The following is a 27,606-nucleotide window of genomic DNA, read 5'->3' as shown; positions in this document are numbered from 1 at the left end:
AACCTGCCACCAGTATAACACTTAATGATGAGCATTCATGCTTTCCTGCTAAGATGGGGAGTAAGGCAAGAATTCCCGTTCTCACTACTTCTGTCCAACGTCATACTGTAAGTTCCACCTATTCAATGAGGCAAGGAAAAAAATTAAAAGTTACCATTAGAAAGAAAGAAGTAAAGTTATTGTTATGAATAAATAACATGAATTGTATACATACAAAATCTTAAAAGGCTACAAAAAAATATGCCACTAACACTAATAAGTAAATTTAGCACGGTCACAACATACAAAAATCAATTGTATTTCTATATATTAACAATGACTAGAAAATAAAATATAAAAATAGCAACAAAGAACATCAAATGCTCAGGAATGAAGTTAACAAAATATAATACATGTAAACTATATATGATGGAAAAAAATGGATACATAGTGTCTATCCAACTGCAGTTTTTTTTTAAAGTCCAGAAAACTTTATTGTGTAAAATGATAAGCTGGTTCTGTAATCTGTGTGGAAATGCAATGGGCCTAGAATATTCAGAACAATTTGAAAAAACAAGAAATATGTGGAGGACTTACTCTGATTTTCAAATATCTATAACAATCAAAGTGGTATGGTATGTTGGTATAAGAATAAACAAGTAGATCAATAGAACAAGGTAGAGAATAAAAACATATATATATATGGTCACATAATTTTTATAAAGTGCAAGGTTATTTAAGTAAGAAAGGATAGTCTTTATGACGAATAGTAATGAAAGAAAAGGGTACTTTTAAGGGGAAAAAAGAAATCTTAACCCTTACCTCACACCATACACAAAAATTTACTCAAAATAGATCATAAACCTCCGGCCAAGATGGAGACTTAGATGGACACGCTCGGTCTCCCTCTACAACTAGAGAGGAATACAACTACTTCAAAACAAAAGATAACTAGAAATTCCAGAAAATAAAACTACACAGAAGCCCAACGTATGAAGTTATAAACCAGCGGCGCCCTTTGGGCAGGTAGGAAGAGCGAAAGTGGGTGGTGCTGTTTGCGGTCGCACCAGGGACAGCGGCAGGGAGAGCAATCCCAGCAGCAGGGAGAACAATCCCAGCGGCAGGGAGAACAATCCCAGTGGCAGGGAGAACAATGCCGGCTGCAGTCGAACCCCGGCAGCTTGCAACCCCAATGCTGGGGAAAGCAGCCACCACATCACCTCGAACAGTGAGGCCCAGAGGGCGGGAGGACGGATCCCGGTCTCCTAGCGGAATAACTGTGTGAATCCATTCTTGGACCCCCGCCCCCACACCAAGCGCCACAGCGCTGCGAAATAGGTTGCGTAACGGCGCCGGTCACTGGGTTGTGACCACAAAGCACCACAGCGCAGCGAAAAAGGTTGCTGGACCACCACGGGTCGCTGGGTGGTGACGACAAAGGGCCACAGCGCGGCGAAAAAGGTTGCGGATTGCCGCCAGTCGCTGGGTCTTGACGAGTACACAGTCTCTGCCCCCTATAGCCGCCGGCCCAAGAAAACAAAACACATCTGTCAAAATGAGGCAGACAACTATAGAAATCCCGGTGGCGCAGCTCACCAGGCAACAGATGAAGAATCTGACAGATGAACAAATAAGAAACCTGTCAGAGGCTCAGTTCAGGGCCATTGTTATCGTTATCAGGTGGCTTACAGAATTAACAAAAGATCTGGAAAAAGATGAGAAAGAATCAAAAAACACTCATAATGAAAGGAACAAAACCACATACGAGACAGATGGTGAGGAAATAAAATCCAGAGTTCAAATCAACAAACCAGAACACAGAGAAGGAACAAACAGTCAACCAGTGCAGAGAGAAAAAACGGGAAGCAAGGAAAATGATGAGAGGATCAGAAACCTCTGGGACGGCTATAAAAGGCCCAACATAAGAATCATTGGTTTGCCAGAGGGCAAAGAAGATGAACTAGAAATTGAAAAATTAAGTGAAAATATAATAAAGCAGAACTTCCCAAACTTGGGGAAGGAAATAGACTTACAGGTCCAGGAAGCACAGAGAGTTCCAAAAAAACTGGACCCAGGGAGAACCACTCCAAGACACATTATAATCAAAATGTCAAAAGTTAAAGATAAAGAGAGAATCTTAAAAGCAGCAAGAGAGAAGAAAAGAATCATGTACAAAGGGGTCCCAATTAGACTATCAGCTGACTTCTCAAGGGAGACCCTGCAGGCAAGAAGGGACTGGCAAGAAATATTCAAAGTAATGAAAAGCAAAAACCTACAACCACGAATACTCTATCCAGCGAAATTGTCATTCAGAATAGAAGGGCAGAGAAAGTGTTTCCAGGACAAAACAAAACTGAAAGAGTTCATTAGATTCAAACCACTGTTATATGAGATGTTAAAGGGACTGGTTTAGAAAAAGGAGGATCAAAATTATGAAATCTAAAATGAAAACTGCATCACAAGAAACAACAGAAGCTAGGGAATTGAAACAAAGGCAAACTAAACAGGCAACGAGAGTGGAAAAAGAACTATAGGTATGGGGAACAGACTGGGGGGAGGTCAACAGGGAGGGGGAAGGGGGAGAGGGAGGGAGATGATATAGGAATTAAGGAACATGGTAGGAGGGAATGGAATAGACAGAGAGAGGTTGAGAAGATGCACAACTAATGGACATGGTCTAAAAGGGGGGGACAACTGGAGGGAGGGGGGCCACCAGGTGGAGGGGAGAAGAGGGAAGGGAAATTGGGACAAATGTAACATTATAATCAATAAAACACATTAAAAAAATAGATCATAAACCTAAATGTAAAATCTAAAACTACAATAATTCTAGAAGAATATATAAGAGAAAATCTTTGATCTCAGGTTAGGCAAAGATTTTTTTGATTATTTTTGATAAACAAAATATTGATAAATTGGACTTCATCAAGTTAAAATTGTCTGCTCTTTGGAAGACATCGTTAAAAAATGAAAGCTAAGCCACAGATAAGAAAAGACTCATAATACATATATCTGACAAAGGACCTGTAAGTCGGTAAAAATGAGCAAAATATTTTAACAAACACCACATTCACAAAGAAAATACATGAAAGCCTAATAATTACATGAAAGAGTGCTTGACATTATTAGTTATCATGGAAATGCAAATTAAAGTCAAGATAAGACATTGCTATGCACTCACTAAAATGAAAAAAGAAGAACAAACAATGCAGAAATATGGATGATTTCCAAAATCATTATGCTGAAATTAGAGAAGCCAAACAAACACTACATGCTGTGTAAGTCCATTCATGTGAAATTCTAGGAAAGGCAAATTTACTCTACAGTTATAGGAAGCAAATCTGTGGTTGCCTGAGACTAACGGTGGGAAGGATGGACTAAAATGGGGTACAAAAGAACTTTTCTAGGAGTGATGGAAGGGTTCAACTTACACATGTGTACATTTGTCAAAACTTGACTGGTGTACACTTAAAATGGGTATATTTTATAGTATGTAAATTGTGTATAAAAAGAAGCTAATTATTTTGTCACATAAGCAATATTAGCACTTGCTATTACCTAGCTCTTTCCCATCGTTAAGCATTACTATGACTCCCTATAGTAATGCATGAGTCATCTTGGTCCAGTTGGGCATTGCTATTGTAATTGACCTTTCTGTCCCCTGAGCTCTTACAGAACTTTGGATCTAAGTTTTTAGGTCTTGTTGTGCATGTGCTAGCTCCCCTAGTTGGGCCTCCTCACAGGCAGGGGCTTGGTACAACTATTGCAGTCCTTTGCTTAAAAATTTCCCCTCGGTTCATTTTATGAATGTGAATCATGTTGAATGAAAGCATTACTAGAGAGCAATTGGGGTGGCAAGTCCCAAGTGTCCTGTTAATAGAGGTGTTCAAGAGAAGGTCAGACAACCTGACGGCAGCCAGAGGGGAGGGAGGAGGGGGGTAATGGGGGAAAGATGGAGAAGGGTCCAGTCAAGGAACAAGCATAAAGGAACCATGGACATGGACAACGGGGTGGGGACTGACTGTGGAAGCGGGTCGGGGGGGATGATGGGGCAAGAGCAACAGCGTAGAAATTGGGACAACTGTATTTGAACAATAAAATTAAATTAAATTAAAAAATATTTTGATACTGAAATAATTAAAACTCTAGGAATACATTATACCAGCAATTCCAAATGCACAGCTTGCCTGTATACTGGCTGATGTCATATACTGTTAGCATTTATAATCAACAATTGGCATTGCTAAAAAAAAAAGAGAGAGAAGTCTTATAAAGTGATGTAAACATTAGATGATGGTTTGACTAGAAAAGTTCTTTCCCAGGTCTGATTTCTGTGAAAAGAAAACTTCCAAGGGAATGAGACATTTCTCTACAGAAAGAAGTGACCCTGAAAATTAGGAGGGACAGTAGCCCTTCAGACAATCCACTGACCACAGGCTGGGTGGAGCTCACCCTACACCAACAGAGTGGAACTCGATGTCTGTCACCAAGCATGTGAGGTTGAATTAGAAGCAATGAGGATATAATTTTAGAATTATATAAGTTAGACACTTTATTATGAAATCGAATAGAAGGAATTTCAAAGAGCAAAGCTTCATGTAAGAAGTTGCCTGGAAAGAAAAATTGGGTGGAGCTGTTGACATGGGTCATCTGAGGATGGCAGCTTCAGAGAATTGCCCTTTCACGCCACTCTGTGAGGCCAAGACTTTCCACTGCTGTGGCCTTCAAAGTTGTGGTACATTTACACAGTGGGGCACTACACAGCCATAAAAAGAAGGAAGCCTTAACTTTTATGACAGCATGGGTGGACCTGGAGAGTATTATGGGGTGAAAATAATCCAGTCAGAGAAAGGCAAATACCATATGATTTTATTTATATATAGAATCTAATGAACAAAATAAACAAGCAAACAAAATAGAAGCAGACTTGTAGATACAGAAAACAGATTGACAGCTGTTAGAGAGGAAGGGAGTTGAGGGGATGGGTAAAAAAGATGAAGGGATTAAATAAAGGAAAAATAAAACTCAGACCAAGGTAACAGTATGGTGATTACCAGAGGGAAAGCCAGTTGGAGGTATTAGAAGAGGGTAAAGGAGGGGAAAATGGTGATGGACTGAGACTTGATTTTGGGTGGAGTACATATAATACAATATACAGATGATGTATTATAGAATTGTACACCTGAAACCTATGTAATTTTATTAACCAATGTCACCCCAATAAAGTCAATAAAAAATTTTTTAAAACAATATTAAGATAACAAGACACAGAATAAATATAAATTTAACTTTAAAAAAAAAGATGAAGGGATGAATTCATCACAAGGTAAAAAGGTCTACAGATCCTCTCACCAGACTTTATTGCTTATACTCATTATCATAACCTTTAAGCCTAAATTTACTCATCTGTAAAATGACAATAATAATAATTATAGAATCGTTGGGAAGATGTGATAAGACAGTATATATCACATGTTTAGTTAAGGCCATGGCACATAGAAAGTACTTAGTAAATCCTGGCTTTGAATATGGTTATGATATTTGTAAACTTTTTCATCATCAAATGATATTTCATCGTGCATAACCGATACATCAGAGACAGTCAGTAGGAGTGCTATTGCCCAGTCTCGGTACCATGCCCTGTACCCTTCTCCAACACACTCATATAAACAATCTTTCCTACATTAAGATCAGAAGTTTGAGGAGCTTCATCTGTGGAATCCCAAGCAGTTTTGGATGTGATCTTTTATTTTCCAGTCAACCTCATTTCACTAGAGATGTACTCTACTAGATCAGAAAGTTCCATGAAATTCCATAAGAGCAGACAGTTCTAAGTTATGCCCACCATTGCTTGCCCAAGGCCTAGCTAGGTACTTAGCTCTTAGTAGGATCTCAGTAGATAACAGACAAATGAATGCAGTCTCCTTTCCAAAAGCCTTGTATATATGTCATGTTTGAAAGAATCCCTAGTGGCTGCCTTGCTATGCAGCAATGAGTGCAAGACTAAGACATTGTATAAGTGGTGTGATCATTCTGAGTCATCTTTAACCTACTTAAAGCAGCTGGACGATTATTTCTCAGCTGTATGAGATTAAACAAGAAATAATTCATGTTTTCTGTTCCGTGTCCTTCATAATGAGGTCTTCTTATCAGTGTAACTAGTTAGCAAAGGACAGCATACTTTCCTTCCTACCTTTTGTCAAGAATTCCAAAGCCTTTAAGAAAAATAACTCAGGAGATGAAACAGCAGGGCTCCTGGTGTTTATAAACTCTGCTCTGGAAACTATTTCAGGGCCTGTAGCAGCGAATCTCAAGCACCATTTACTTTACCCCATAATTCTGTAGTTTGAATATAAATGATGGAACAGCTAATGACATGTTACCCCACAAAATAGCATTAGCTTCCTTTATCATCATCAGCCTTTTTTTTTTTTTTTTAAGAGAACACACGGAAATGTGTAAATTGCAGTTTATCTCACCACAGAAGCATTTAATCAAATGTACTGTAATTATATTTTGGGTGGCTACTGAGAATAATCACTGTTTCTTTATTACAAGAATTGTCCTAAAAATTACATTAATGGGGGTCAACTGTAATAGCTTTGGGTATTGAGCTACATTTAAGTTTTAAATTTGCATCTCAGTCTTGTCAGTTCCCTATAAATGGATTGCCATGGGCCAGGATCTTTTCATAAGCATTGTATGTATCGGATATTCCTTGAACTGATGCTTTAGTTTAAGTGAAATGTGTCTGCATTAAAAACATATTCATTTCCCAGGCTCCTTCTTATATATTTGTTTCCTTTGTTCTGGAATTCACTGAGCTTTTCATGTTTAGCTCTTTTCGCCTGCTGCATAGCAATTTTTAGAAAGTTATATTTTAGAAGTTTTGTGTAAAAAAAAATTGCATTCCTTTAGTCAGTTAAAGAGGATGCATTTAGATACGAAGTGGAAACCTGCCAGGTGACTAAGAAAGAAAAAGACTATTTGCATAAATAAAATGAAAGCATTTTAGAATAACTGAGCCAACATTCACCAAATTTTTTACTATTGTCCACAGCTAACTTTTTTCTTAATATTTTTATGTATTTATTTTTAGAGAGAGGGGAAGGGAGTGAGAAAGAGAGGGGGCAAAACACCTGAAATTGCTCTAACTGGGGACTGCACCTACACTCCAGGCATGTGCCATGAACAGGAATCGAACCAGAGACCTCTTGGTTTGCGGGATGATGCTCAGCCCACTGAGCCACACCAGTCAGGATCACATCTAACTTTGCTCCACTTTTAAGGAGTAGGATTTGAGGCAAAGATTACTCACCATGTTTCTGTTCTCCTTGTAGTCTTTCCTTGGAAACTGAGCTGAAGTAATCTTTACTAATTATTTTGCAGCATTAGCCAAGTAGTTTGTCATCTTTTTGTAACCAAATGCCTTATGCAAAAGCATGGACACACTTATTTTGGATAAATTCATGCTGTCTGGCACATTAACAGACATGAATCCAGAGGCTCTCACTCCCAGATCACTTTTCTTCACTGTCCTGAGCTGCCTCTAAATTGATTTACAGGGTTATGTCCCCCTGGTTTCTGGACATGATGCATGTTACTCATTAGTACTTAAGTTTTAGTATATGTTTGATAATGTTATCTTTTCATACTTTTAGTAGTAAAGTTTCTTCATTTTATTCCTTGCCTATTTTTTGTGGCCTTGACACTGTGGTATCCAGAAATTAGAAAAGCACTTCTTGGTGCACACTCATGAACCTTCCAGCCCACATAATAGCCTCATTTTCATTTATAGCCCAGTGTGGTTTAATCAGCTGTGAATTTATACAAGATCCCTTCAGAGGGGCTGTTTTAACCAGTCTTACTTAATGGAGGCATAATAGAGATCCGCAGTGTAACTGGAAGAGCCCTTGCACTCTGAAGACTAGCCAAATGATACAAAACTATAAATCCTCAGGTTCACCTCCTTGTAGAGAAAATACCTGTTGTTTCTGCTCTTTGTCTCATAGCCAGTCCATTTCCTATTCACAGCAAATCATTCCTTTCAATCCCACAACAACTCAACCTTTTTGACTGTCAGTGTAGTTGAATCAATGTTCGTTTGAATAGGTAGAGTACCTTCCTTCTCCTTGCTTTTTTTACCTTTTTAAAGATTATAAAGATCGGAAAAACAAGCTGAAGCTTCCTTTTACATAAGCCATGATCTCTCATTCCCAATAAATTTTGTGCTTAAGTGTTTAATAGTCAACCTTCGAGTTCATAAATCCATTGGCCTGGACATGTAGAAGTGATTAGGTGTTCATAGAGTCTCCCTTGTGACCTCTTATGAATGAACATTATCCCTATCAACTAGCTGGCCAAAAAAACCATAATCATTTAACAGTAGGTGATAAAATTGGAACTCCAGCTATACTGTCACCCAGGTATTCTTGCAATACTTCTGCCAACCATCCTGGCAGTATGGGAAGCAGGTATAGGATAGCCTGACCACACAATACGTCCAACCTGCCCACTCCTTTGTCTCTGCTTGCCAAAAGAATGGGAGGTCTATATCTATTAACATGTGCCTTCTACTGCACAACAGCTTTGTAACCTTTTTTATATGGAGCCAGAAATCAACATCTGTCAGTTTAAACACAATTATATAAAAAAACATGATGATTTTAAGGATTTCATTATAAACTTCACACAGGAAACAATCTTTCAAGTCTTTTCAAGTCAAAGATCCATATGTATTGAATATTCTCACAGTGTGCTCTATCAGAAACAAGTTTTACTGAAGTTTTCTAATGAGTATCATCCCCCAGGTATGGCAAGGACTGCAGAAGGGCAAAACAAGAAGTCATAATGGTTCAGATAGGTGGGAACTTTATTGACATCAGGCCATGAAGGAAGAGTGGACAATAAGTTCTGTATGATCACAAGGAGAATAATAAATTGAGGCTGATGTATAAACATGAGTAAGATTCAAAATTACCCCTCTCAGAAAAAGTGTCAATATCAGTATGTGTTGCAAAACCAGACAGAAGGAGAGAGTCATGTGGGTGTTTCTTAATAGCTCTGTATGAAGTTAGGAATGCACATGCTCAATGAAATTATGCATTCAAAGATAAGGGGCCTATCACACATGAATGTGATTGTTCTTTTAAGGTTTGTATGCATGCTATTAAATTATAATTTTATAAAATATAAAATTATGACTTGGGGAAGGTACAAGTCGAGTCAGGAGAGAAAGAAGGATATTAGGGGGTGGGTAGATGTTGAGGACAAGCCTAATATACACACAAAGACACAGACATATATATTTATATCGTCGTCGGCAGCCGTCCGTCTCGAGAGACGATGGTGTAGCTTCTTAAGAGTTTATCTGCACAGCCGAGAATGGCTGTGCAGTCCGACTCGGGAGTGACACGGTATCTGTCTCCTCCCGTGTTGAATCGACATCTTGCGATGACGCTGGAGTGTCCTCTCCAGTGAAGCTGAAGCTACAGAGCCTGGGCAGGGTGATATGGAGGGTCTGCTGTTGCCCATGCAGCAGACCCCCCCTCTCTTCGCAGCTGAAGGGTCCAAGGGAAAGACGGAGTCAATACAGCTTGGCTTCAGGTGCGCCGCAGGAGTTGCCGGTGTTGACTACAACGTCAAACCGCCTTAGGGACTCCGGCTCCGGATTTTCTGTCGGGGTTTACTCCCTTAGCCTTTCCCCTGAAGAGGTATGCCGCAAGGCAGCGGAGGTTTTTTGGAGTCAGAGTTTTCCTTCTCTGATGTGCCCTGACTGGAAGATCGAACCAGCGACACTTAACTCACAGGCCGACACTCAATCCACTGAGCCAAACCAGCCAGGACATATATTTATACATATGCTACACCATCGTCCCTCGAGACGGACGGCTGCCGACGATACACACACACACACACACACACACACACACACACACATACATATTGATACATACGTATACATTTACAAGTATGTGTATCAGGTATTGAGTGTCTATGTGTATGCATAAAATTTATATTTAGTCTTTCCCCCACCCCAGAATTCTCTTTATATTTGAAGAGCATCCACTACCATACAAGACGGCAGAAAACCCGCCCTTATTGTGGTGACTAGTTTGCTCAGTGCTCTTGCTTATTAGGGTGATCACAGATAAAATCATAGGGGGTGACTTTGTAAGTCACTTAATTTTTGAAAAGAAAGATGAATAGAATTGGTCTTTTAAGGTTTAAAGGTAGGTGATATTAAATTATAACTTTCTAAAAGGCAAAATCATGATTTTCACACAAATATAAAATGAATTCATGTCAAATCATTAATTCAATTAATTAATTAATGATGGACTCAGACATTAACACCAATTTATAGAGAATTTAAGAAATTAAGTTTAGAACTTCCGGCCAAGATGGAGGCTTAGACGGACGCGCTAGGTCTCCCTCTACAACTAGAGAGGAATACAACTACTTCAAAACAAAGGATAACTAGAAATTCCAGAAAATAAAACTACACGGAAGCCCAACATATGAAGTTATAAACCAGCGGTGCCATTTGGGCAGGTAAGAGTTAAAGAGGGCGGTGCTGTTTGCGGTCGCACCTGGAGCGGCGGGCGGCGAGGAATCCTGGCTGCGGTCAAGCCCCTGGCAGTGCGCGACCCCAGCGCTGGGGAAAACAGCCACCGCATCGCCTTGAACAGTGAGGCCCAGGGGGGCGGGAGGACGGATCCCGGTCTCCTAGCGGAATAACTGTGTGAATCCATCTTGGACCCCCGCCCCCAAAGAAAGCACCACAGGGCTGCGAAATAGGTCGCAGACAGGCGCCGGTCGCTGACTTGTGACGCGTACACAGGCACTGCCCCCTACAGCCGGCCCAAGAAAACAAAACGCATCTGTCAAAATGAGGCAGACAACTATAGAAATCCCGGTGACACAGCTCACCAGGCAGCAGATAGAGAACCTGACAGATGAACAGATAAGAAACCTGTCAGAGGCTCAGTTCTGGGCCATTGTTATCAGGTGGCTTACAGAATTCACAAAAGAGCAGGAAAAAGATAAGAAAGAAGCGAAAAACATTCATAACGAAAGGAACAAAACCACATACGAGACAGATGGTGAGGAAAAAAAATCCAGAGTTCATTTCAACAAACTGGAATATGGAGAAGGAACAAGAAGTCAACCAATGCAGAGAGAGGAAATGGGAAGCAACAATCAGAGGATCAGAAACCTCTGGGACAGCTATAAAAGGCCCAACATAAGAATCATTGGTTTGCCAGAGAGTGAGGAAGATGAACTAGAACTTGAAAAATTGAGTGAAAATATAATAAAGGAGAACTTCCCAGACTTGGGGAAGGGAATAGACTTGCAGGTCCAGGAAGCAAGGAGAGTTCCCAAGAGACTGGACCCAGGGAGAACTACTCCAAGACACATTATAATCAAAATGTCAAAAATTAAAGATAAAGAGAGAATCTTAAAAGCAGCAAGAGAGAAGAAAAGAATTATGTACAAAGGGGTCCCAATTAGACTATCAGCTGACTTCTCAAGGGAGACCCTACAGGCAAGAAGGGACTGGCAAGAAATATTCAAAGTAATGAAAATCCAAAACCTACAACCACGAATACTCTATCCAGCGAAACTGTCATTCAGAATAGAAGGACAGAGAAAGTGTTTCCAGGACAAAATAAAACTGAAAGAGTTCATTAGATCCAAACCACTGTTATATGAGATGTTAAAGGGACTGGTTTAAAAAACAGAAGCTAGGGAGATGAAACAAAGGCAAACTAAATAGGCAACGAGAGTGGAAAAGGAACTATGGGTACGGGAAGCATATTGGGGGGAGGTCAACAGGGAGGGGGAGTGGGGAGAGGGAGGGAGATGATATAGGAATTGGGGATCATGGTAGGAGGGAATGAAATAGACGGAGAGAGGTTGGGAGGAACTGTATGCACAACTAATGGACATAATCTAAAAGGGGGGGACAACTGGAGGGAGGGGGGCCACCGGGTGGAGGGGAGCAGAGGGAAGGGAAATTAGCACAAATGTAATATTTTAATCAATAAAACACATTAAATCTGAAAAAAAAAAAAAGAAATTAAGTTTATCTAATTTAATGAAGAAATACTAGGATAAGATTGCTAGGTTAAATAAAACTGGTTAATGTCTTAGAGGACAATAAAGTAACCTTTGGGATTATCTGTTCTATGGGAAAGAAATAATGTTCATGTCTACTAGACAAAAATCTATGTTAACATTTTACTTCACTAAGTCTGGATCCTTTAATCACCCTGTTTCATGGTCCAAGGTACCTGCAGCTCAAACTTACATCTCCTTGTCATGAAGTACATATGGGGATGGGGGACCAGAGCAGTAAATGGAGTGAGTCATGCAAACAGTTTCCACTTGGGAGGATACAGCAGTGAGAGAAAGTACAAAAAACTGGCTAGGAGCATAGCTTTTAGATCAGAGGCACCTGGGTTTGAATCCTAGCTCTACTACTTCCTGCTGTATGACTTTAGACAAGTTACTTAATCTATATTACATTTGTTAATGACACAGGATCACTTTCTCATGGGGTTAAAGGGAGAATTTAATGAAATAATCTCCAAAAAAGCCGTAGGAACACAGGAAGCATTCAACAAATAGTATTCTTGTTATTTCCACATTTGGAGAGTCTGTAGTACCAACTGCATGTAGTAGTGATTAATTAGTCTTACTACTGCCATACAGTTCTTCAGATTTATGGAGAAATGAATCATTATCACAGAGTTTTGGTCCATGTGAACTGGGGGCCCGCCAGGTATGTTGGTTTTGACCTACATTGTGTAGCAACTTCTCCAAGTTTTCCATAGAGACAGAAGGTTCGGGAGCTTTGTGGCACACATGAAACTTTTTAGCACAGATCTGAAAATTCTTGGATAGGTTGAGAGTTTATAAATTAAAATTTTAATACTTTTTATGGAGTTTTCATCTGGGATGTTTTCCATTTCCTTTCCTGTCCTATCTTTTACTTTGTTCTACTGTTTTTTTCCTTTCCCTCTTATAAGCTGCTTTCTCTTCTGGAGAGCTGTGGGTTATGAAGCTATTAATTAACTGCTTCTCCCTCTAATTTTCAATGAGATTTAATACAGTTGGGATAAAACTGCCCCTTCTGAAAAGAGAGATTAAATGTCTACAAATTCCATGAATTGATTTTCTAATTGTTTTTGGTAATGATGCTTTTTTATTTGACAATATTGCTGAAAAAAATAATAATTTTAATTACATTTTAAATGTATTTTTAGATTCACAGATTCTAGGGAGATTCTTGCAGGGTAGAAGACCATAATGTTCTTCTCTAACTGCACAATTATTATGATGGGGGGGATGTCTGTAATACATTCTATTGCAATTAAATTGCATACCCCAGACTGTTCAAGATCTGTTTATAAAGGAGAATGGATTTTCCACAGCTGCTTGCCTGTGAGTGTATTCTTTATGCAACATTGCAGCCAATGTATGCACTGAAATAACAGACTCGAATGTAAACTTACAGGGCTTTTAAATGTCTTCCAAAAACTTCACATAACACAAATTGCTTAATTTGTGTACATGAAAACCCAGTGATTATATGAATGAGAGTCAACCTACAATAGCAGGGGGCTGTGAGAGTCTTTTTGTATTTACCTACCCATCTCTCCAGAAATTAGCAGGTATTCAATCTTGTTCCCATATCCCTCGAAGACCAGTCATTCCTGGGATCTCTCTGTGAAGACTGCAATCTGCTGAGAACAGCATGGGGCATGTTAGACATTTCTTATAATATTCTTTGGACCATCGTCACCCAGTCACACAGCTGGAAAATATTTTCGGAGATGAATGTTTACAAAAAGGATTGAGAGAGGAGAGGGAAGGAGAAGGAAGGAGAAAGAAAAATAATCCAAACCGAGGTCGAAATGGGTTCATATAGAATAGATTTGACAATTCAACTGTCCCATATTAAGAACATTCGTCAGAACTTTGATATGTTAAATCAGAATTTTAAGTCCTTCAAGTTGTGTTTAATTGATCATCTTTTGTGGTTATATAACATCTATAAGAAAGTAATGAGTGTTTACTAATCCTCACCAGCATCTTGAAAATTGGGTATCGTTAGCCCTATTTCATGGGTGAGGAGACTAAGGCTAAAAGGCCTTGAATAATTTGCCCAGAGTCACCCCATTATTTAGCAGAGGAATTTGAATTGGAACTGAAGTCTATGTGACTCTAACCCCTGTATTCTCTCAGCTGTACCTCCTTGCCCAGGTCCAACTTCTTGGCTGATATATCATACTAAGGATATGTCTTCACATCCTTAAATTCTAAACCTCCCTTAGAAATGCTTTTCTAAAGGCAAACTGCCCTAATAATGCTGTAGTTTGTTTCCAGGGGGTGAACTGGGGACTTCAGAGCAGGCTCCTTCTTGCCAGCTTTCCATTTCTAAAAAGCACTTGATGATTCCCTGTTCAGCGCTCATATACCTGTCAAAAGACACTGCAATTTATCCCTGCAGATGGTTATCCTTCCCCCCCACTCTGGATGTCAAGTGCTCTCAGAAATTGAAATGCAGGCTCTCCCTCAGCACTGGTCTTTTAGATCAGTAGCTGTCACTGATAAAATGTCTCCTTGGAATTGGAGAGACAAAGCGCAAAGCAGTCAGCAGGCCCACCCGCCTATCTCCAGTGGTTATCAGCATTCTCATTGGTGGTATCAGATTTTCTGGAGTTGTTTTAGTTTTGTAAGATGTTCCTGGGAATTGAGATGATCTCTGAGGAAATGACCTCCTTAAGTCACTAGTTCTAAAGGGAAGCAGTCAAATTCCCACCCATCTGGCAGTCAAGTTCTTTCAGTCTGAGACAGAAAGGGAATTTCAGGGCCCTGAAGAGGGCATGCACAAGTATGTCTTGCTTCTATTTTTTCAATATGGAATTTGGCTGCAACAGGCAGTGTCTTTAAGAAGCTTGGAATGGGAGAAAAATAGCCCCAAGTGAGCCACCCTCTGTCTGCTGGAATTAAATGTCCTTTCCTGTCTGTCTCTTGACCTCGACAATTCTGATTCATCTTCCATCCACCCTACATGATTTCCATTATTTGAACTCCTTGACTTTGTCCTTAACTTGTATGTGAATTTGACATCCACCTGATAATCTCTGGGATCCAGGGAACATATGCTCCCCACCAACTTCCACTAATTCTAAAATGTCATGGCTTCTGTTTAAATGCTTTCAGCTACTATCAAACTAAACACTCAGATTTGTCTCTCCTGGGTGTGCTCATGGCATAAGGAGACTTCTGGCCTTTGCATTGGGAGGTTTCATTATCTTCATCTACATGCTTTCCAGAGCATTTCAGTGTCTGGGATGTTGTCATTTGGCCCTGGGCCTTGTTACCTGTGCCTCAAGACTGTCTTTCCCAGCTGTCTCCTCACCTCCATGGTCCTCCACATTTTTCTGGAGCATTTTCCTAAGGAGCAGTTCCAGTCTCCCAACCTTTCTGCCCATTGAACCCTCATGGCTCCCCATTTACATTTACATTTGGTCTGTTTTCAACTTTATCTGCTAATAATTAACCCAACTTACACCCTGTATCATCCAAATTGGAATGCTCACATATGCTATTGACCTGGAATGCCTGTGCCCCATCTCTGTCTGTTGTCATCCCAAGTACTTTACTGGATATTCTCTTTCACCACTTTATATCATCCTCACCTTTCTCTACCCTACACTGTGTCCCTGGAGGCTAACTGTTATGGACTGCATTGACAAGTTACATTTGCCCTCTGGCTTATGATTGGGTTTGGCCAAGGGGAGGACCAGTAGGCTATGGGAGGCACAGCCCAGGACGATTCCTGGCTTCTATAGACAACACAGCTCCTCTGGCGACTCTCTCCTAGAGCTGTAACTATAGTTATAGCTGCTGTCTTCGGTGCTCTTTAAGACCTCCTGGTGGGAAAGGCTATCTCTTGCTAGCACTGGGGCACTTCATCATCCCTTATTTGTATTATTTAACCCTAACTACTCTTTGTAAATAATCCTTTCATTAAGTTCTCCAACTTCCTTTCGTGTAGTGTTGTTTACTACAAATACTCTTGACTGATACAATATCCGCAATGCCCAGTTTATTCATAAAATTCACTGATTTCATTCATTCACTCTACAAGTATGCATTCATCTTTCATTTGGTGCTATATTATAGGCATTGGTGACAGAGTGGCTTGCCTTCAGGGTGTTTATAATATAATGGGAAAAACAGATGTGAAGTAATCAATTATAACAAAGTGTGATGAAGGTTATTTTAAGAGAAATTTGAAGAGCACCCAGCAAGGGGACCTAGTCTAGGTGTGACATGTAGTCATTTAACTACATGAGTGATTATCCACCATTTCTTTGGCCTTCCCTGGTAAAACTCAGTATATTCTAACTGTGGTATTACTTACTTGTGGACTCATTTTCTCTGTCTCTATTGCAAAATAAGCTTTTGAGAGTAGAGACTGTCTTTTTTACCTTTTTATCTGCCACAGTCCTTAGCCCATTGCCTACAATATTGTAGGAACTCAAGTATATCCAAGTGAATTGAATTGAACCTTCTGAACATTCGTAAACTTTGGCTCCAGCCTGTCTACTGAAGGTTTTATGTTAGCTGACTGGGTGATAGCGAGCTCCACTCTTTCTGAGCTACTGGGCTAACAGAAAACATGTTTTACTCAGGAAGAAAAATTAGTGAAAAGGAAGAAGTCCCCTCAACATGAGTGAAGCGTTTGATAGCTATTGACAGCTTAATACACCCTGTTTGCGATATTTGCTGACAGGCATTGGAGCCATTAATTGTCAAGGTTCATAGTTGAGCTTTATTATATACTTTTTCTTTTTTTGGATTATTGGCCTGTGTTGTGTTTAATAGCACCATGGGTGAACTTAGTGTACAATATGAATGAATAGAGGTAAATCGTCTTTTACTCCAGAGCAAGAAATCTGGGGGAATACGTAGGGGAAAACCTTGGCACAAAGTTTTTAAAACTTGGGTTGGAGTAGGGAAATTTTAGACAGCATCCTAAGGCAACCAAGGGCTCAGGAACAATGAAGTGTCTAATCCACTGGGCAGGAAGTAAAGGATTGGGGGAAGAGAGCTCTGACAATGTTGTCGACCAGAAGTTCATACATATATTCCTTTCCCCCAAGATAATTATTAGATAAAACAGTAATTTTTTTTCTCTGATACATGACTTAGCAGGAGGCAAAGTAAGGGAATTCCTTAGAGGTGAAAAATGATAACGTGAGAATCTATATGGATAAGAAAATTCTGGAGCCTAATACAGTATTCCCTCACTTATCGCAGGTATTACGTTCTAGACCCCGCCCCCATGAAGTAAGGAACCTTACATTTATTCTACACTCTTAAACCTACGTAACCTTAACAACATACATATAAAGTACTGCAAAATCCCGCGATATAGTGAAAAATCTGCGATAAATAATTAAATATAATATTTTTAAAAATCCTGCAATACAGTGAGGCCGCAATAAGTGAACCGCGATATAGAGAGGGACTACTGTATTTGTCTGAGGGTTCCAACCAATACCTGTTTTTCTAGACTGTGGATTTTAATAAGCAGTGAGTGTATATGAGACAAGAGACAGAACATGGGACCCAGTGTTTTTTGGGTTTTTTTTAGGTATATTTTATTGATTATATTGTCACAGTAGTTCCATTTTTTCCCCTTTGCTCCCCCCCACCCAACATTCCCCTCCCCCAGAAATCCCACCCCTCCCCAGGCCATGTCCATGGGTCACGCATACAAGCTCTCCGGTTTCTCCCTTTCCTATATTATTTTTTTAATTAATTAATTATTTATTAATTCTTATAACAATAAAAAAACAACAATCCCCCCCTCTCAGACTTGAGACCCTTTATAATCTTATAGAGTACAATGAATGGTGATCTCATGCTCTTCTAGCTGCTTTGAGCTGGGTGTGGTCGTCGTCCTACCTACCCTTGGGGACCCAGTGTTCTTATATAAGATATTGATTAAGCTTATTAAGATGAATATGTGAGATATGATTTCGAAAGTCTCTACTGACAGACTTAAAAAAAAAGTATATAACTTCCAAACTAGTAGAGTGAGAGAGAGAGAGAAAAAGAAACGAGAGGAGGGAAAAAGTCAAATAAAAGACGGTAAAAAAGATAGAAAACAAAGTGAACAAATTTAAAGCAAAAGGTAAGATAATGCGAATAAATCCAATTTAACAACCACAATCTACAGAATTATGCTCTTCAATTAAAAATCAAAGATTTTTAGATTAGATTTTTTATTTCAATTTTAAACTGTTTATAAGAGAAACTCCCTAAAAACATAAGGACAAAGGAAGCCTCCAACTAACATGATGGGTAAAGACATACTAAGTTAATACTCTGCGAAAGGAAGCAGGAGTGACTGTATTGAATATCAGGAACAACTAGACTTCAAGACAAAAAGCATTACCACAAATGAAGAAGATGACTACCTGTTAATAAAGATGTTCAGTTTACCAGGAAGATGTAAATCTAAATATGGGTGCTCCTAATAGCGTAACTTTGAAATATGTAAAGAGGAAGTTATCTGAAGTATAAGAAAAATCATCACATCCAAAATCACAGAGGGGTATTTTCACACATCTCTCTCAAAATTCATAGATCAAATAGACAATAAATCAGTAAGGAGCCTAAAAGATTTGAAGAACACAATTAACAAGCTTGATCTAATGGGCATATGCAATATGCTGAAAACACATTCTTGTTAGCACATGGAACATTTACAAAAATAGATCACACGATATCCCATAGAGAAAATCTCAACAAAATCAAAGACTCTATCATACAGCCCACATTTTCTAACAGTTAAATTGGAAATCACTAATGAAAAATAAGGAGACCCCATACTTTGGAAAATTATTGGTTAAAAGCACATTTTAACACACAAAGAAAAATCAAACTAAGAATTATAAGTTTTAGAACTGAATGATCATGAAAATAACTCATCTAAACTAGTGAGATATAGATAGTAAGGCAGTATTGGGGGAAATCTGTAGCCTTATCTCTTATGCTAGAGACAAAGAAAGTCTGCATAGTAATAGACAGAGCATTTAACTTAGAAAATTAGAAAGAGAAAAGTGAATAAACCCAAAGAAAGAAAAAGAAAGGAAGTAATAGAAGAGTAGAAATCAATGATAGAAAAACTATATAATAGGAAGTATTTTGTTGTTGTTGTTGCTGTTGTTGTTCAAAACACTAATACAACTGACAAGCTGCTGGCAAGATGAGACAAGACACCAATAATGAATATCAGGAATGGAAAAGAGGACATTTCTATAGATTCAGCAGACATTTAAGAAAAGATAAAAACAGGATTTTTTTAAAGTATATTTTATTGATTATGTTGTTACAGTAGTTTCAATTTTTCCCCTTTGCTCCACTCTGCCCATAACCCCCTTTTCCCCCGCAATCCATCCCCCTTAGTTCATGTCCATGGGCCATGCATATACATTCTTTGGCTTCACCCTGTCTATTTTGTACCAACCAATTATGCTTCTTAATCCCTGCACCATTTCCTCATTTCTCCCCCTCTGCCCTCCCAGCTGATAACCCTCCAGATGATCTCTATACCTATGATTCTGTTCCTATTCTGGTTTGCTTCATTGGTTTTTGTTTTTACTTTTTAGATTCAGTTGTTGATAGTTGTGAGTTTGTTGTCATTTTAATGTTAATAATTTTGATCTTCTTTTTCTTAAGTAAGTCCCTTTGACATTTCATATAATAATAGCTTGGTGATAATGAGCTTCTTTAACTTTACCTTGTCTGGGGAGCACTTTATCTGCCCTTCCATTCTATATGATAGCTTTGCTGGATAGAGTAATCTTGGTTGTAAGTCCTCACTTTTCATCACCTTGAATACTTCTTGCCAGTCCCTTCTTGCCTGCAAAGTTTCTTTTGAGAAATCAGCTGTTAGTCTTATAGGCAACCCTTTGTAGGTAACTCTCTGCTTTTCTCTTGCTGCTTTTAAGATTCTCTCTTTATCTTTAACCTCTGGCGTTTTAATTATGATGTGTCTTGGTGTGGTCCTTTTTGGGACTCTCTGCACTTCCTGGACTTGTATGTCTATTTCCTTCACCAAATATGGAGAGTGTTCCTTCATTATTTCCTCACATAAGTTTTCAATTTCTTACTCTTCCTCTTCTCCTTCTGGCTCCCATATGGTTTGGATGTTGGCACGTTTAAAGTTGTCCCAGAAGTTCCTAAGCCTCTCCTCATTCTTTTCAATTCTTGTTTCCTCATTCTGTACTGGTTGACTGTTTTTTTCTTCCTTATGTTCCAAATCATTGATTTGAACCTTGGTTTCCTTCCCTCCACTGTTGGTTTTGTGTGGATTTTCCTTCGTTCCATTTAGCATAGCCTTCATTTCTTCACTTATGCATCTGCCATACTGTCAAGCCTGTGGGCATCTTTATCACCAGTGTTTTGAATTCTTCATCTGTTAGGTTGTCTGTCTCCTCATCTGTGAGGTTGGCTATCTCCTGGTCACTTAGTTCTCCCACTGGAACCTTGATCCATTCTCTCTTTTGGGCCATACTTCTCTGTCTCCTCATCTTCACAGGCTCCTGTGTTTGTTTGTCTTTGTGTCTTATGTAGGGCTGTTGCTCCTGTTATGTTGTAAGGGGCAGAGCCTTAGGTTTTCTCATTAGTAGAGAGCAACCTGTTTCACCACGTTGTGGTGCTGTATGTGGGGGAGGGGTCTGAGAGGGAACAATTTTGCTTGCTCAGCACTCGCCCCTTTTCCAGGCACTTCTCTCACTTTGTATGGGACTGGCGCCTCTCTAGTTGTTGCCCTTGGCATCGTACCCAGAGCGGGTGGGTCTGCAGATGTTCTAGGACCATGGGGGCCCTTTAAACAAGTGGACTCTGCTGAGAGACCGGCAGTTTCTTCCTCTGCCCCAACACCCACTGGTTTGCACAGTCAGAAACAATGAGGTTTAATTTTCCCTTGCGTTGGGACATTTAGCTGTGGGGTCTGGTCAGGAGCTGGGAATGCTCCCTCGGTGTGTCCCTGACCCCCCACCCTAACTCTTTAAAACATCTGTCTAGGCCTCCGTCTTGACTGGAAGTCCTAGAGCTGATCAAAAACAGGATATTATTGGCCACTTTATGATGATTATTTTGAATATTTGGGCAAAGCTCATAAATTCCTAGAAACATGTGACTCCCAAAGTTAATTTAATCACCCATTAATCAGGAAAGATAGTGAATCATTAGTTAAAAATGTTACCAAAAAGAAAATATCAGACTTAAATGATTTTGTAAGGAGTTCTACAAAATAACCAGGAAATTAATCATTCTAATCTTATACAAACTATTCCAGAGTGTAGGAAAATAAAGGAACACTTTCCGTTTTATGAGTCAGAGGTATCTTTGATACTAAAAATGAATGGCTACACACATAAAATGCAAATGTTTTAAAATGTGTAATTTACAGTTAGCAAAAAAAAAAGGTATATATATAGAAACCATAAAGGAAAGAAAACTTTTTAAAAAGTATGCAAAACTGTATTACAACACTATAGAGATATTATAGAAGACTTAAACAGAAAAACACCATTTTCCCAAATAAGAACACAGTATCCTAGTTAAAAGTGTTAATTTTCCCAAAATCAATAAATAGAGAAACACAATTTTCATCAAAACTGAAAAACATTTTTGTAATATTTTTAAATGATTCCAAACGTGATCTGGAAGAGAAAATGGTCAAAAATAGTATGTCACTTCTGAAGGAGAAGGAAGAGAAGAAACAAACCCTGCTGGGAAACAAGGATTAGAAAGCAACAGTAAAATACTGTGGTATTGCCAGAGGAAAAGACTAACAGACCAGTGGAACAGAATTAGAAAGCCCCAAAATACACCCACACATACAAGGAAACTTGATATATTGCAAAATTGATACTGCAGATCAGTGAAGAAAAAAAAAAAAAGATATACGAAGTAAATTTTGCTGGGACAAATGAAAAATAAAATAAAGCCTACCACACACAAAAATCAATTCCAGTTTTAAATGGATGAAGAACTTAAAGTGAAAAGCTAAACTTTAAAAGTTTAAGTACATCAGAAAATATTTTTATGATATTAGGGTAAGGATAAGTTTCTTAAATGATGTAAAAAGTGAAAATCATAAAGGAAAAGATTCATAAATTCAACTATATTAAAAGTAAAAACGTCTATTCACCAAAACACATCTATTCACCAGACAGAGTAAAAAGAGCCACAAACTGGGAAGTGATGTATACAAACTTAATGCTAACAAAAGATTAGTATCAAAAATCTATCAAGAACTACAAATCAATAAGAAAATATATACAAATCAATTGAAAAATGGCCAAAGACACAGACAGTTCACAAAAGAGAAAACATGAATGACCAAAAAGTACATACCTTAAAACATACCCAATCTCATTAATAATTTTAAAAATTAAAATTGAAACCATAATAAGATATTTCACACTCACCAGATTAGCAAAAGTTAGCTTGACAATACCAAGTGCTAGAGAGGATGGGCAGGAAGAGAAAGACTCGTATATTGACAATGAAAGTATAAATTGCAAAGGAAAACATTTTGGAATTCCATGATAAAATTAAACACATACATACTCTGTAACCCAGCAATTCCAATCCTCTATTTAGACCATAAAGAATGCTGCTAGCAGCATATAGTAGCAGAAAACTGAAAACAATGTAAATGCCCATTGTAGACAAAATGGGTAAATAAATACAATGAGATAATGTACAGCAATAAAAAATGAAAATACTACAGCTCTGCACAATAACGTACATAAGTTTTACATACGGTTGAACAGAAAAAGCAAGTCACAAGTGTATCTGTAGTATATGGTTCAAAAGCAGACAATATTAAACAATTATATATATTAATTTATATAGTTAATAAAAAGCACAACAAGATTGTGACAACTGGAAGGAGGAAAATATCTAAGCAGTGAGAAGGGGTATCTGAGAGACATGGGCTCATAAAATAGGCTTCAAAGGCTCTGGTAATGTCTTTCTTGCATTGAATTATGCACATATGTGTACTTTCATATTGTCTCCCTTTATAATGTACGTTAATGTTCTCTACCATCTTATGTATGTATGGTGTATTTCACAATAAAACAATAAGTTAATAAATAAATAAATACATAAACATATAAATCAAGGCCAGAGACTAAAGAACTACAATTGAAGTCCATAACATGGGCTCAATAGGTTCTAAAGGATGAACATGAGACAGCCAAGATTCCTTGAGTCTCTGATCCATGCCTGAAACCAGAGAAAAGCTTCACTGGAGTGAGAGAAAAGCTTTCAAGTGCGGCAGAGACTCCTGATGCTGCTCTTGGAGGTGGCCAGAGTATTTCATGGGAAGTAAATGTATGATTTGAAGGGGAAAACTTGAGTAAAGGAGTGCTGACCTTTTTTATCCAGGAAAGTACATAATTTGCACTTGCAGATACAAAAAGATACTTTTTTCTTATAAATATGAAGACATTGGTATCAGTTACTTAAAGATATAAAGGTTTATTTGATCCCACCTCACAGAAGGTCCAGAGGGAGGAATCACAGAGTTTGTTCCCTAGATTAACAATATTTTCCAATCCAGGCTTCTCCGCCTTTCCACTCTGCCGTTTTTAGTATGTGGGCTTTTTTACCCTCATGTACAATAGCTTCAAACTTATCTACCTGTAATGTATCATTAGGGTATTTGCCTCTTTTTTCAGTAAAGTCTTTCCGAGAACCTTCCCATGGCTTCCACTCACATCCCGGTAATCAGAATGGTGTCACATGGCTCTTTATTGGTGCAAGAGAGGCTGGGAAAGTATTTTGCCATTGTGGCCTAATGGTAGGAGCGGGCAAGGATGCAGCAGAGAGGAGTGGCAGTGGTTTCTGAGGAGCTATTCAGCAGCTTCTGTCAAAATCCTTTACTAAGACAATTCTTCCTCTTTTCTCCCCAGGAGCCAGTCTACTTGATGACTTGTATAAATATTTCTCCTTCCATCACTCCCGTGGAGACACAATGACGGTCATGGATCCAAAGGAGATGAATGTTGCTGCTGCTGTCTGGGCTGTTGTCTCTTACGTCGTTGCAGACCTGGAAGAAATGCTGCCCAGATTCTAGCAAGAACAAGACAGAAGGCACCTCTGCCCTTTCTAGCCAAGAATCCTGGGTCTTCAACTTCAGGAAGCCCTTATTCACCTAACAATTTCATCTGCTTCATTTTTAAAACATACACTTTTTCATACTATTATCATCTTTTCTGATACTTTCCACATTCTCTGTTTCTAAAATAAGGAATGATTTTATTTCCACCCTTGCATAAAATCAACATGGTAGGGGACACAGTGGGGTATTTCTTTTTACCACCTGTAAAAAATATTGTTTCTGCTTTGAAAGTGGAATACTAGATAAATCTTCTATATGTGTAATTATGAACATTAAATCAAATAAAATGATACTAATTTTTTTGTTTTATATTATTTATTGAGGGATAAAAGAAATATATAATTATAGTATAGTCTTCATTGAATGTATGGAAGAATTTGGCTTTCTAATTTGTACATATTTATTAAGATATGGAATTTTTAATTAAGAAGAAAAAAGATATAACCATTTAGGGAAAAAGTCAAGTACATATAATCCCATTGCCTTATTAAAGATGAGTGCTAAGGTCTATCACCAGATATATGATCATACTATCTCATTTGTGTTTTATAAATTTCACACAATATTTTATGAAATTAGGGCTTGTTCACATTTTTCTGATTAAAGTAGTGAAGCTCAGAAAGGCTAAATAATATTTACAGGGTTCTATAGAGCAAAAATATTGATTCAAATCTATACTGGGAATAATCTCTACTATTCTTCCATACACAATGCCCAATATTCAATAAAGAATTATAAGACACAATACTCTGGTTTCTCTTCAGAGCGTATAAATCTTTCGCCTTTTACTAAAGAATTATAAGACACACAGAAAAACAAGCAAATAAATAAGCTCATTTATATCCTATTAAGCTAGTTTCTTCCATTTCCTTCAAGATCAGTAGAGAGGGATTCTTCCTCAATAGGAACATAGCCACACTCAGGACCTCCTCTGCCCTTGATTTGGAACTACTGCACTTTCTGCTTGTCAGCCCTAAGCAACATCTCTAGATCATCCCTACAGATCGTGAAGCCCAAAACGAGTTCCACTTTGTATTTGCCACTGATCCTTCCACAATTTTAAACTTCAGAACAACTTTGCAAGAGAAAAACTGTCACAAAGTTGTAATCTACTCTCAAATTCTCACCAGCTGGCAAAAGTGTCATTTTCTCTGCCACCAACTGCCTCCAGAGTCACTGCACCCACCTGTTCCTTCCAGGAAGCTAAATCCTTTCTCCACCTCCTGCCTCCTGCATAGGGTTTGGGATTGTATCACCACTGCCTATATGCTACAGGTGGTTTTAAGGGAATGGATCCTATTCCATATGTTTGACTTTCCCCATAAGATAGTCTATTTCTCTGAAAAAATATTTATAGAAGGACAAATGATGGCAGAAATGGCCCATTTCTTAGCTGGGACATTTGCTGCTGCTTCCTGGAGGAGTATGGAGGGGCTGTGTTGAGAAACATTGTGAATATGAGCAGGTGAAGGAGTGTATTGGTGAGTATGGGTATCAGTAGCCCTAACAGTAGGGGAGAAATACATGGCAGCAGGGCAAATAGAACGGTAGAAGAAGAAATGCAAAGACAAGAAAAAGGTCTACATAGTATTTTCTCATGACAATTCCACCTGCACATCATAATTGCTTAGGTCTACTAGCCAGCTGTGGAGCCTGACAAATGCTATAGCTATAGGCATTTTTTGTTTTTGTTTGTTTATTTGTTTTCTTTTCTTTATTTTACTGTTTTTCTATTACAGTTGTCCCACTTTTTCCCTCATTGCTCCCCCCCCAACCCAGCCCACCCCTTCTCCCACAGTCAATCCCCACCCCATTGTTCATGTCCATGGGTCATTTGTACCAGTTCCTTTACTAAACCCTTCCCCTACTTACCCCGCTTCTCTCCCTCCCCTCCTTCCCCCCTGGTAACTGTTACTCTGTTCCTTGTTCAATTTTGTTCATTTGTTTGTGTTGTTCATTAGTCTCCTGTATCAGGTAATATCATATGGTATTTTTCTTTCATTGCCTGGCTTATTTCACTAAGCATAATTCTCTCTAGTTCCATCCATGTTGTCGCAAATGGCAGGGGTTTCTTCTTTCCTTCTGCTGCATAGTATTCCATTGTGTAAATGTACCACAGCTTTTTAATCCACTCATCTACAGATGGGCACTTAGGCTGTTTCCAGCACTGAGCTATTGTAAACAGCATTGCTATGAACCTAAGGGTGCATAGGTTCTTTTGAATTGGTGTTTCAGGATTCTTCAAGTATAATCCTAGCAATGGACACTCTGGTTCAAAAGGCAGTTCCATTTTTAGATTTTTGAGGAAATTCCATACTGTTTTCCACTGTGGCTGCACCAGTCTGCATTCCCACCAACAGTGCACTAGGGTTCCCTTCTCTCCACATCTTCACCCGCACTTGTTTGTTGAGTTTTTGATGATGGCCATTCTGACTGCTGTGAAGTGGTATCTCATTGTGGTTTTTATTTACATCTCTCTGATGGCTAGTGATGTTGAGCATTCTTTCATATGCCTATGGACCCTCTGTATGTCCTCCTTGGAGAAGTGTTTGTTCAGGTCCTTTGCTATTTTTTAATTGGGTTGTCTGTCTGTTTTCTTGGTGTTGAGATGTGTAAATTCTTTATATATAATTTTGGAGATCAATCTCTTATCTGAGGTATCTTTGGCAAATATGTTTTCCCATATGGTCAGTTCTCTTTTCATCTTGCTGATGGTTTCTTTTGCTGAGCAGAAACTCTTTAGTTTGATGTAATCCCATTTGTTTATTCTTTCCTTTATTTCCCTTGCCTTAGAAGATATATCGGTGAAAATATTGCTATGTGGGATATCTGAAATTTTCCTGTCTTTCTTTTCCTCTAGGACTTTTATGGTGTCGTGGCTTACATTTAAGTCTTTGGTCCATCTTGAGTTTATTCTGGTGTGTGGTGTAAGTTGGTGGTCTAGTTTCATTTTTTTGCACATCCCTGTCCAGTTCTCCCAGCACCATTTGTTGAAGAGGCTCTCTTCACTCCATTTTATGTTCCTGCCCCCTTTGTCGAATATTAGTTGACCATATAGACCTGGGTTTATTTCTGGGCTCTCTATTCTGTTCCATTGATCTATATGTCTGTTCTTATACCAGTACCAGACTATTTTGATCACAGTGGCTTTGTAGTATAGTTTTATGTCAGGTATTGTGATTCCTCCTACTGCGTTCTTCTGTCTCAAGATTGCTGTGACTATTCGGGGTCATTTTTGGTTCCATATAAATTTTTGAAGTATTTGTTCTAGGTCTGTGAAATATGTCACTGGTATTTTAATAGAGATTGCATTGAATCTATAAATTGCTTTGGGTAGCATAGACATTTTAATGATGTTGATTCTTCCTATCCATGACCATGGTCGTCGGTCG

General features: G+C 38.7%; 1 protein-coding gene across 1 annotated transcript in view; it reads left to right on the top strand.

Annotated features, from left to right (window-relative positions):
* CPQ (carboxypeptidase Q) overlaps positions 1 to 24,514 on the top strand; it is a 441,869-nt gene extending 417,355 nt beyond the window's left edge. Inside the window, exon 8 of the mRNA XM_090282787.1 lies at positions 24,006 to 24,514. Coding sequence (XP_090138913.1) covers positions 24,006 to 24,169 — 164 coding nt within the window. The 3' untranslated portion in view covers positions 24,170 to 24,514. The remainder of the gene's footprint in view (positions 1 to 24,005) is intronic.
* The last annotated feature ends 3,092 nt before the right edge of the window (positions 24,515 to 27,606 follow it).

Source organism: Furipterus horrens, unplaced genomic scaffold (assembly GCF_987537825.1).
Source record: "Furipterus horrens unplaced genomic scaffold, mFurHor1.1.pri manual_scaffold_7, whole genome shotgun sequence".
Lineage (NCBI taxonomy): Eukaryota > Metazoa > Chordata > Mammalia > Chiroptera > Furipteridae > Furipterus > Furipterus horrens.
This window is presented reverse-complemented; position numbering and strand designations above follow the sequence as displayed.